The following is a 12,844-nucleotide window of genomic DNA, read 5'->3' as shown; positions in this document are numbered from 1 at the left end:
TCATAAAAAACTTACTATATGGACACAACCCGGGAGCTTGGGGACTCCCAGACAGCATGGCTAATTCATCCCTGCTATCTATAGGGAAAAAGCAAGTTTGCTTACCGTAAACGGTGTTTCCGAAGATAGCGGGATGAATTAGCCATGCGATCCCTTCCCACCTCCCTAGACAGTCTACAGATTCTACCAAAAAACATTTCCACATACATCTCGCTTGGCTACAAGAGACTGAGGTAACAAGGCAATCGCACGGGAAGCTCACCGCGCAACCGTTCAGAGTTCAAAACTCTGTACTAACTGAGAAAACTCCGCCTACTGACCAGTCGCGAGACCCTCCCAGACAGCATGGCTAATTCATCCTGCTATCTATGGAAACACAGTTTACAGTAAGCAAACTTGCTTTTTTTTCCTTGTTGCAACATATCCAAACCTTTGAGTTGTGATTTAAAAGAAAAGAAGACATTTCCATGTGTAGTGTCTATTTATGGTGGGGGAGTGTTTGTATCAAGGTGGTGTGCCATATCAACATTACAGTCTCTTGCTCCCACAGCTAAGCGATTTTTTTAAAACACAATTTCAGCGATATGACAGAAATGATTAAAGTTATATGTAAACCGACGCGATATGATTTTTCATGAGCATCAGTATATAAAACCTCTTAAATAAATAAATAAATATGAAGTTGTGGGTGTAAGGTTAAGTGTGTGTAGATAGGGGAGATAATATTGTTTCGCTCTAGACTACGCTGCTGTGGTTGGGGGGTGAGGGGTGCCTTTTTGAACAGAGAGGTCATTAACATTCTACAGCCTCTTACTATCTTCCATTAAAGCAATGGGGATTTGGGAGGGTTCATTCTTTAAAAATACCGACTTACTGTTTCTGGTTTTCAAACTCATCCAAGAAATTCACACCGTCTGCCTGCATGCCAAATTCAGTGACTTTCCTCCCATGCTTTGGAGAGTTATTTTGTCATAAATGTATGAACAGATATGGCTCTCCTTTTTCATAAATCTTTCCAGCATTTTTTTGTTGGATACCATAAAACTTGATGGACTTTTAGTGTAATTATGAGTATTTCCCTAAAAATTATTAAAAATATATAAATTCACTAAGCATCGTCCTATTCTGTCTTCATGTGCTAGAAAGATTATATCAGAAATAAGCTATTCTTTCACAAAGGGAGGAAGTTGACATGAAGGCAAAAGAACAGATTTCAAAAAAAGCAAAGGTTAAGAATTTGGTAAAGCTTATTTATAACTGGATTTTATATTGTGTTCATGCAGGGATGTGGCATGGCCATACTGTATGATGTCTAGGGGTCATGTTCTAAAGAAAACCATTATGTGATTCTGCCTTTGAGTCTAAGCCTGCTGACTTTTTTTTGGAGAAAATGTAAGAATTCTACAGGGCAAAAAAGTCCATAAACCATTATTAAGGTTGACTTAGGGAAATCCACTGCTTATCCTTGGGATAAGTAGCATGGAATCTATCAACCTTTTGGAATCCTTCCAGGTACTTGTGACTTGGATTGACCACTGATGGAAACAGGATACTAGGCTTGGTGGACCTTTTGGTCTGTCCCAGTATGGCATATCTTATGTTCTTAGTATAGAACAGCAGTGGATGGTAGGAAGTTATGGGATAGGAAAGTCACTTCTCTTGCATCCCACAGGCTTTTCTCATCTCCCTCTCGCATTGTTGTCCTCTGTTGTAAACAGCATCCCTTCACCCTCCTGCTTCTGGGAAACTGTAGCCTCAAAACACATTTTTTTTGTAAATTTAAAAACATATGGACTGATAAATTAGATTGAAGATGCTCCATATCCTTTCTTTCCCATGCTTGAAAAATAATCCCAACCTCATGTTTTTGCATCTTCCTGTCACTTAGAAACTATAGCCCTAAACTGCTCTCTACCCTCCCTAATACGGGAAACGGCAGCCTTAAACTGCATCTCTTTACTACCCTCCTGCTGTGAAAGTGCAGCCCCAAACTGCATCTTTCTGTTCTTCCCAGGCCACCCTCTCCCCTCTGTTGAGAAAGTGCAGCCCCGAACATCATCTCTTCCTTCTTCCCCCACCCCCATTGAGAATCTGCAATCCTAAAGTCTATTTCTCCCCATTATTGTACAAATCAATAATAGACTTTGCAAAACTTGTTTTATTTACAGGAGTGATGGAGAGCAAATTGTAATCTATTTGGACATATTTATATTTGTCTGTGGAAATTCTAGTGTCTCTAAGGAATAGTCATATAAAAATTCTAATTCACATATGTTGCTTTTCATGTTTAAAATGTTGCACTTCTATTTTAGTGAAAAGTGTAAAGCCAGAGGATTCACTGTAATAGTTGACGGCAGGAAATCCCAATGGAACGTGGTGAAGACTGTTGTCTTAATGCTACAGGTAAAGCATTATTTATCCTTTTCTAGTCAAAGTTTTTAATAAATTGGAAGATGGTGTGTTAGAATAACTCAGGTACGCTGAGGCATAATAATACTCAAAAGATTTTGTTCAGTAAGAAAATCTTAATGAGCATCTTATTTTATCCAGTGGTAGTCACAGCACTCTGTATTAGTGAATGTGTTTTATCAACTAGTTTTTTGAGCTAATAGACAGCAGCACATTGCAGATAAAATCATTTTGCTAATTTAAACCTTCAATGCTTTCTTAATCAGTCTTAGCAGATTAAAAACCTCTGAAAATTAAAATCCTTTGCGGTCATCCTAATCACTTTCTTTGTGTTATAGATTACCCTTCCATCTCTCAATTAGGAGGAAAATCTTCAAATAAAAGTCAATTAGTGATTTAGAATAACATATGATTAACCCTGATTTTAGTGTGACTAATTTTAGTCTTGTTGCTAGTCATTCACAAACTAAGTCACTATGTTATCAATTTAAAAACTTTACATTTAAAAGATACCAAATAAATAATGTAAAAACCATAGTCCAATTTAAAAACTTTAGCAATTCAGTAAAATTAAGATGCAGACAGAAGTATAGCAGCAAATTGGGGACTATGCAGTCATGTGAGACATGTATGATTATCTACCTGTTGGTGAGAGATTGTATGTGTGCAACCAGTGCAAAGAGCTCCTGGCTTTCAGAAAACAAGTCCGATCTCTGGAGGAGCTGAGGCAGCAGAGAGATTATATAGAGGGAACCTCCAGGGACATAGTAGAGTGGTCCCAACTCCAGACCAGCAGCCCTTGTGCTGCTTTGTTGGAGCAAGATCACTTGGCAGGAGACCATTGCCTTGGTGTGGTAGGAAGTGATCTTATAGTTAGGACCTGATTTACCTCTTACACAAAGGATGTCTCTCCAGGGCTGCATGGTGAATGGTGGGCATGAGGATCGCTTGGTAACTTGCCAACCTGGTACAAAGGTAGTGGATCTCACGCACAACCTAGATAAGATTTTAGAGAGTGGTGGTGGTGAGGCGACTGTGTGGGTATGTTTGGATGCCAGTGACATGGGAAGGTGCAGGAGAGAAGTTTTATAGGCTAAATTTATGCTGCTAGGTAATTGAAATCCAGAACTCCAGGTTTACATTCTCAGAAATGCTCCCCATCCCACGTGCAGGACCCCAGAGCTAGGCTGAGCTCCAAAGTCTCAATCAGGCTGATGCAATATCAGCGCATGTAAAACAGGCGCTTGTGATTAAGTGCCCTCTGATCCACCTCTCTGGGTGCCGTATTTTATATTAAAATTAGCTGCTGTGGTAAACAAGGAGGCGCTACAGGAAATTGTGTGTTCCTAGCGCTTCCTTGGCATTGTGCGCCCAGGAAAGGTGGCTGTTGGGTTAGGAAATGGATGCTCAACACTTGGCCTGGACTGTGTATATTGTGGGTATTTATTGGGTGTCCAGAAATTTTTTTCTCAAACAGTTTTTTTTGTTTTGTTTTTTTAAATAATTCTGGTTATCCCAGGACAAGCAGGATGCTAGTCCTCACATTTGGGTGACGTCAGTAACGGAGCCCTAGTGCAGGAAAAACTTCTGTCAAAGTTTCTAGAGACTTTTGACTGGCCCTGTGAGGCCACTGAGCATGCCCAGCATGCCATGATATTCTCTGCCACAGGGGTCTCACTCTAGTCTTCGTTTTTCCATGCTGCTGTTAGCAGCACGGTCACCGGAGCCCTCTGAGATTACTCTGTTTTTGACTAGAAAAAGTCATTTTTTCCTAATCTCTCCCTCACGGGATCTCACTCATTCTCACTCTTCACCGGCTGGTGAAGTAATATAGCGTTAATTTTCGTTAAAATGCTTTTCAATTTTTTCCGTCATCGATGGCCGTCGGTGACACTATGGCATCGGGATTCAAAAAATGCCCGACTGTGCGATTACAAATGTCGATTACAGATCCGCATCTTGAATGCGTACGCTGCTTGGGTGACCAACACGATATCTCCTCTTGCCAGCAATGCCAAGAGATGACACCCAAGGGAAGAAAATTGCGTCGAGAAAATACAGCAGCTTTTCAGCCTACAGTTGATTCCTTCTCCATCGACTTCATCGAAGTCCTCACCGGTAGGAGCTCCCAAAAAAGTTCTATTAAAAAAACGCCAACTGGACGGTTCTGGAGACACCTTCACCATCGGTGTTTATGTCTAGGTAAGGCCTATACATAAACACAGTCATCTGCATGCCTCGGCATCACCAACCGCATCTTCCCGTGAGGAACCGAGCGAAAAGTGGCCTAAGCACATAGACACTTCGATGCCTACTAGGCCTACCACAGAATCAGTTACACCGCAGGTAGTGATGTCCCCGCCTCCACCGGTGCCAAACGTTTCCCTGATACCGCAAGACTTAACATCGTTTATAAAGGAAGTGGTCTTGCAAGCCATAAAAGAACACCTACCGGTGACTACACCGATGCCGGCGACATCACCCGTGATGTCTCCCTTACTTACTTACGACGTCACCGATGCCGGCACAACCAGTGCCGATGTCAGATATACTACCGAGGATGGCACCGATTCTGGGAACTTTCCCGATGCCGGGCACCAGCCCGATGACAGGAACCTTCCTGAAGCCAGGACCCTTCCCGATGCCGCAAGAAACATCGATGCAAAGAACATCAAGCATTTCTTCGATATCGATGTCGATGCCTCCTTTTTCCTCGCAGATGACATCAATGCTATCTGCAGCCTCGGTTCAATTGTCGATGCCGATCGCTACTACTGCTCCATCATATGCAAGAATTGGAATGTCGACGATACCATCAATTCCAATGCCAAAATCCTAGATACCATCGATGCCATGTACAACGCCAACGATGCCACTCCCTTCTGGAGATACAGTATCATCTGAAGTAGCACTGTATTCAGTAATACAAAAGAAATACCAAGATTTACTGGATTCCTTGCCTTCAAATCCACTGGAAGAGGACTCTACTCCTCAGGAACCCATACCAGGACCCTCTGGTTTGGCTCCTCCACCTACAACTGGCAAGACACTACCAGACACTCCAGACTACGACACATGGAGTGATACTCAATCAGACACTTCTGAAAATTTCATGTCTGACCCTTCCCCACCACACCCTAGGAATCAATCCCCCCCAGAGGATCTCACTTTCTCTGCTTTTGTTCAAGACATGGCTGAGTCTATTCCTTTTAAGTTAGAGTCAGAACAAGATCTCCGTCACCAAACACGTGAGGTGTTGCAATTTGTCAACCCTCCTAAACAAATTATGGCAATACCTATACACGATGTCCTCCTACAGCTTCAACACCGACTGTGGGAACATCCTTGTTCTGTTCCCTCAATCAACAAAAGGATGGACTCAACATATTTAGTGCAGGCCACACTGGGCTATCAGAAATCACAACTGCCACATAATTCAGTAGTTGTCAAATCTGCACAGAAGAAAGCTAAGAGAACAAGAGTGCACTCTTTCAATCCTCCTGGGAAGGACAACAGATTTCTGGATTCTCTAGGCCGCAAGGTATTCCAGGGTGCAATGCTAAACTTCCTTTATCAATTATATATCACCCAATACCAGAGAAACCTCTGGAAGCAGATGGAGGACTTTATCCCATCTCTTCCACAAGAATATAGAGAATCTGCACAAAACCTCATAAACAAAGCTTTTGAGGCTGGTAAACACGAGGTAAGAGCTGCATATGATTCTTTCGAAACAGCATCAAGAGTTGCAGCTTCGGATATTAGTGCCAGGAGGTGGGCCTGGCTTAAGGCCTCAGATTTTAGGCCAGAGGTCCAAGATAAATTGGTGGACCTCCCCTGTACAGGGGACAATTTATTTGGTACAAAAGTACAGGAAGTGGTCTCCCAATTAAAGGAATATAATGAGACCTTACGACAGCTATCGTCCCTTCCTCAGGACCCCACTACACATACTACCCGAAGAACTCAAAGGAGGGAAATGAGAAGACCTTATTATCGTCAGAAATGATTTTATCCTCCCACAACTAGGCCTAGACAATCCAGAACTCAACACAGAACACATCCTTGTCAGCAGAGAGCACCTAGGCCCCAGCCTGCTACACAATCAGGTCTTGCTGCGGGCTTTTGAAGCTATATCCAGGGAACTAAGCCTTTCCATAAATCCTCAACCAGAATTCCCAGTAGGAGGCAGATTATCCAAATTTTACAATTGGATAACAATAACAACGGATCAATGGGTTCTGTGTATCATATCTCGAGGATACCAACTCAATTTCCTCTCAATTCCCACAGAATTTCAACCAACTCAGCTTCATTTTATTTTTTATTTATTTATTTATTTAACGTTTCTTTTATACCGATGACCGTTCGCACATCGCATCGGTTTACAGTGAACACAAAACCATTGGGCGGGGCCCTTACATAAAACAGATAATATACTGGCATCACATGCCTCAACTACAAATAGAATTTATCCACCCTTCTGAAATCCAGGGCTGTAGAACCGGTGCCCCGGCCTCAGCAGGGCAGAGGATTCTACTCCTGTTATTTCCTCATTCCAAAGAAAACAGGAGGCCTACGTCCCATCCTGGACCTCAGAAATCTCAACAAATTTCTCAAAAAAGAAAAGTTCAGGATGGTTTCTCTGGGCACCATGCTTCCACTTCTTCAAAAAGGGGATTGGCTTTGTTCTCTGGATCTCCAAGACGCTTATGCTCACATTCCAATATTCCCTCCTCATCGCAAATATCTGCGCTTCATAGTAGGTCACCAACATTTCCAATACAGAGTTCTGCCTTTCGGACTAGCCTCTGCTCCCAGAGTATTCACAAAATGCATGGCAGTAATAGCAGCACACTTGCACAAACAAGGTGTTCATGTCTTCCCATATCTCGACGACTGGCTCATCAGAAGTCAATCTCTACAAGGAGCTCTCACTTCTCTCAATCACACAATCACCACACTCCATTCAATGGGTTTTCTTCTCAATTATCAAAAGTCCCATCTCACACCGTCGCATGTACTACAATTCATAGGAGCAGAGCTCAACACCATCCTGGCAAAGGCCTTTCTGCCCGAGGATCGTGCAGAAACACTATCCCTATTGGCAAACTTGATTCATTCAGACAAACAAGCAACAGCTCATCAGTTTCTAACCTTACTAGGCCACATGGCCTCCACAGTTCATGTCACTTCTATGGCAAGGTTAGCCATGAGGATAACTCAATGGACTTTAAGATCACAATGGATCCAAGCCATTCAACCACTGTCTTCTCCAATTCAAGTAACCCACCAGCTACACTCATCTCTACTTTAGTGGACGAACAAGGACAATTTGCGCAAGGGCCTAACCTTCCAGCAACCAGTCCCACAAATAATGTTAATTACAGATGCATCCACCTTGGGTTGGAGAGCTCACATAGACACTCTCCAAACTCAAGGGACTTGGACAACACTTGAAGAAACATTTCAAATCAATTTTCTGGAACTTTGAGCTATACGCTATGCGCTACATGCGTTCAAGGAATGCCTTTCACACAAAACTGTTCTTATCCAAACGGACAACACAGTAGCCATGTGATACATCAACAAGCAAGGAGGTACGGGATCGTATCTCCTCTGTCAGGAAGCTGCACAGATTTGGAGCTGGGCCCTCGACCACTCAATGTTTCTCCGGGCAACTTACCTGGCAGGCATTCACAATGTACTGGCAGATCGCCTCAGTCGTCAGTTCCAACCACACAAATGGTCCCTGGATTCCTCAGTAGTAAACAGGATATTTCATCGTTGGGGACAACCAATAATAGACCTCTTTGCATCACATCTGAATCACAAAGTGGACAATTTCTGTTCTCTACACAAACAGAAGAACCAGCCAGCCAAGGACGCCTTTGCTCGCCCTTGGAACTCAGGCCTACTATACGGGTATCCTCCGATACCGCTCATAACCAAAACTCTAGTGAAGCTACAGCAGGACAAGGGGTCCATGATACTCATAGCCCTGTATTGGCCTCGACAAGGATGGTTTCCCACACTTATAGACCTTTCCGTCAGGGACCCCATTTGCCTGGGAGTAGCTCCCAATCTCATAACTCAGGATCAGGGTCGGTTGCGCCATCCCAACCTCCAATCCCTAGCCTTGACAGCTTGGATGTTGAAAGCTTAATCTTACAACTACTCAATCTTTCAACCCATATCTCTCAAGTGCTTATAGCTTCACGTAAGCCTTCCACACGAAAGAACTACTCTTCCAAATGGAAAAGATTCACTTTGTGGTGCAGGCAAAAGAATATTGATCCTTTCACCTGCTCCACCATATCTCTGCTAAATTACTTATACCATCTTTCAGAATCTGGTCTCCAGACTTCATCTGTAAGGGTACACTTAAGTGCAATTTCTGCTTACCATAAAAAGATAGCAGATGCACCGATCTCCACACAACCTCTTGTCAGCAGGTTTATGAGAGGCTTAACTCATCTCAAACCACCAATTCGGCCCCCTGTCACAGAATGGGATCGGAATTTGGTCTTAACAAGGCTCATGAGTTCTCCCTTTGAACCCATTGATTCCTGTGATCTTAAATTTCTCACATGGAAGACTATCTTCCTCATAGCCATTACATCAGCTAGAAGGGTTAGTGAGTTACAAACACTTGTCACTTACCCACCTTACACAAAATTCCTACATGACAGAGTGGTTCTCTGTACGCATCCAAAATTCCTTCCCAAGGTGGTTACGGAATTCCACTTGAACCAATCCATAGTTTTACCCACATTTTTTCCAAGGCCTCATTCTCTCCCAGGAGAAACAGCCGTACATACCTTGGACTGTAAGCATGCACTATCTTTTTATTTAAACCGCACTACAACCCACAGGAAATCCAATCAAATCTTTGTTTCCTATGATCCAAACAAACCGGGTAAACCAGTGGGAAAGCATACTCTATCCAACTGGCTAGCAGATTGCATACAGTTTTGCTATGAAAAAGCAGGCCTTCCGCTCAAAGGGCGAGTAAAGGCACATTCAGTAAGAGCTATGTCAACATCAGTAGCACACTATCGCTCAGTGCCAATTCTTGACATTTGTAAAGCAGCAACATGGAGTTCTCTTCACACCTTTGCAGCTCATTACTGTTTGGACAAAGAAGGACGACAAGATTCAGCCTATGGACAATCTGTCTTGAACTTGTTTTCAGTTTAATCCCACCTCCTTCCACATCCATCCTGCTGTCATCTTCGGCTGACTCATTTTCAACGATAATGCTTCAGTGTTATTTCACTACAAAATGACTCAGCCTCTAGCTTGCTAATCACCCATATGTGAGGACTAGCATCCTGCTTGTCCTGGGATAAAGCAAAATTGCTTACCTTGTAATAGGTGTTATCCCAGGACAGCTAAAGCTTATTGCTACATACGAGACTAGAGTGAGACCCCCGTGGCAGAGAATATCATGGCATGCTGGGCATGCTCAGTGGCCTCACAGGGCCAGTCAAAAGTTTCTAGAAACTTTGACAGAAGTTTTTCCCGCACTAGGGCTCCGTTACTGACATCACCCATACGTGAGGACTACATCCTGCTGTCCTGGGATAACACCTATTACAAGGTAAGCAATTTTGCTTTTCGGTGGTGCCTCCTATTAGTATTGCGATGATACTAGTAGGAGGGATCACAGAAAGCAGGAATTTTGGGTATTTACAGTATGCCTTTGAGTGCGGTAGACCTTTATGCCAGCCCTGGGCTGGCGTAATATTTACTGCATTGCGAGGGCACGTTGGGAACGCAGGAAATTTTTTGCATTGCAGGGATTAGCTAATAGCCTCTTCTACATGTACTTACATGTGATGCGCGCTAGTGGAAAGGTTGTGTTTAAAACTGAAGTAACCCAGACTGACATAGACAAAACTAGCATCCAGATGTGAAATAACTCTAAACTACCAGTATCATTTGCTAACAAGCAGGTTGTGACTACAGAGAGAATGAAAGTACAAATAAAAAAACTATTTAAAAATATCTGTGTGTGAATGCCAGAAGTTAGAATGTATGGCATTATATGAGAATGTAGGCATTTTAGAGACATGGTGGAAGGAAGATAACTAATGAAGCACTGTGATACCAGGATATAAATTATATCAATGTGATAGACCAGATCAAATTCATGGAGGGGGTGGCACTATTTATAAAAGATGGTATAGATTCAAGCATGATAAAAAATCCTGCAGGAAACAAAATGCAGTCTGGAATCCTTATGGATAGGAAATTCCAAGTGTGTGGTTGTATCCTATTGGCCACCTGGCCAAAATAAAGAAACAGACTGAAATGCTAGCTGAAATTAAAAAAGCAAATAAATTTGGCAACCCAAAAATAATGGGAGATTTCAGTTATCCTGGTGTTGTCTGGATCACTGTTTCATTGGGACATACTTGAGAGGTTAATTTTCTGTATGACTTAAATGACTGCTTCAGGGAGCAGCTGGTCCTAGAACTGTCGAAAGGAACAGCTACTTTAGATCTATTCCTCAGTGTAATGCATAACCTGGTACGAGGGGTTGCTGTGTAGAGCCACTAAGCAATGGCAGTCATCATGTAATCAAATTTGATATAATCACTAGAGGGAGGAGAATAAGTAAAACTAGTATATAAATATGAAAAGGGAGATTAATATATTGAAGGAATTAGAAAAAAACTAAAAGTATTGCAAGGTTTAAAATTTTCCATGAAACACGGCCATAGTTTAAAAATACCATTTTGGAAGACCAGATAAAATGTATTCCATGCTTTAAAAAAGGTTGAAGGAAGATCAAATGACTGCCAGCATGGTTTATGGTGAGGTAAAAGTGGCAGTTAGCTAAAATAGCGTCATTCAAAAAAGGAGAGCAGACTCAAATAATGTTAGTAGGCAAAAGCATAAGCACTGACGAGTTAAATATAATACAGTAGTTAGAAGAAGAGAGACTATAAGATAAAGCTTACCACTGAGTCAAAAACTAATAATTTTTTCAAGTACATTGGAAGCAAAAAGCCTGTAAGGGAATAGATTGGGCTGCTAGATGACCAAGGGGCAAAAGGGATGCTCTTGGAGGACAAGGAAATAGCAGAAAAACTGAATTAATTCTCTGCCTTGGTCTTTACAGAAGAAGATGTTGGGAACATACACACACCTGAAACATTCTTTAATAGTGGAGATTCTGAGCAACTAAAACAAATGACAATGAAGAATGAAATAGATCAGATTGACATCCTAAAAAGTAACAAATCACTGACATGAAATGGCATTCGCCCCTGAGTTCTAAAAGAACTTAAACATGACGAGGTTCATATTCAAAAGCATTTAGCCAGTTAATTCTGAAGTCATCTGGCTAAATGGATATTTGGGCACTTATCCAGCTAAATTCTAGTCAGCTAGAATTTAACCTAAGTTAGGGGTGTCCGGGGGCATATCTCAGAGGATTTGAATTAACCGGCTAAATTATCCAGCTAACTCCGATATTCAAAGTTAGCCAGCTAACTTAGGAAATGCAGCTACCTGCTCACTATCGCCCCCCCCCCCCCGCCTGTTTTTTCCCTATGGGCGATCATTTTGCTATAATTAATTATAATTGTACTCTTGACCTAGCTTGATGCACTCTATCTAGCTGCTATCAAGCTAGGTCAAGAGTACAATGTACAAATCGCACCTTTGTGTACCTATAATTATAGCAAAATGATAAATCTAAGTATTAGCTGGCTAAGGGGGCCCTAATGCCTGCGATAATGCCATAATGCTTGTGATAAATAACGCATTGCGAGATGCTTATGCAAATTTTAAAAATTTAGTCAAGTGGGAGGAGTTTGGGCAGAGTAAATGAAAATGAGAGGTGCTTAATGTTGCGTGCAATGGCGTAATGCACGCTATTGCTGGATTTAACACCGGAAATAACTATACCTTTTTTTCTGGGTGTTATGCTGTGTGTTTCGACAGTGAGAAGGGAGGGGAGAAAAGAGAGAGTGCCTCTGGAGAGGCACACATATTAGTCAAGTTTTTATACTACTGTAAGAGGGGGCATTCTGAATTCAGGGTGAGGTTTTGGTGGTGGGCTAGGTTTTGGGGGGCAGTTTTACATGCACAGTTAGGTACGAACAGTAAAGATTTTTTGTGATTTGGAATGATGAAAGGTACACAAAGATGAGATTTGTACAATGTACGCTCCACCTAACTTATGGGCCGATACAGTAAAAAACGCGGGAGAGCGGGCGAGCGCACAGGGCACTCTCCTGTGCGCGCGATACAGTAAGTTAATTTATTTAAATTAGGCCCGGTAGTAAAAAAGAGGCGCTAGGGACACTAGCTATGATATTAAGTCGGAGGGTGCACAGAAAAGCAGTTTTTACTGCTTTTCTGTGAACTTTCTGAATCGCGCGCACATACCTAATAGGGCCATCAACATGCATTTGCATGT

At 42.2% G+C, this 12,844-nt stretch overlaps 1 protein-coding gene across 6 annotated transcripts in view; it reads left to right on the top strand.

Moving 5' to 3' along the window:
• SESTD1 (SEC14 and spectrin domain containing 1) overlaps positions 1-12,844 on the top strand; it is a 283,107-nt gene that overhangs the window by 90,992 nt on the left and 179,271 nt on the right. For all 6 annotated transcript variants that reach the window (XM_029605904.1, XM_029605907.1, XM_029605908.1 and 3 more), the window contains exon 4: positions 2,313-2,403. In XM_029605904.1, the coding sequence (XP_029461764.1) occupies positions 2,313-2,403 (91 nt within the window). The remainder of the gene's footprint in view (positions 1-2,312; positions 2,404-12,844) is intronic.

Source organism: Rhinatrema bivittatum, chromosome 6, assembly GCF_901001135.1.
Source record: "Rhinatrema bivittatum chromosome 6, aRhiBiv1.1, whole genome shotgun sequence".
In the NCBI taxonomy this organism is placed as follows: domain Eukaryota; kingdom Metazoa; phylum Chordata; class Amphibia; order Gymnophiona; family Rhinatrematidae; genus Rhinatrema; species Rhinatrema bivittatum.
This window is presented reverse-complemented; position numbering and strand designations above follow the sequence as displayed.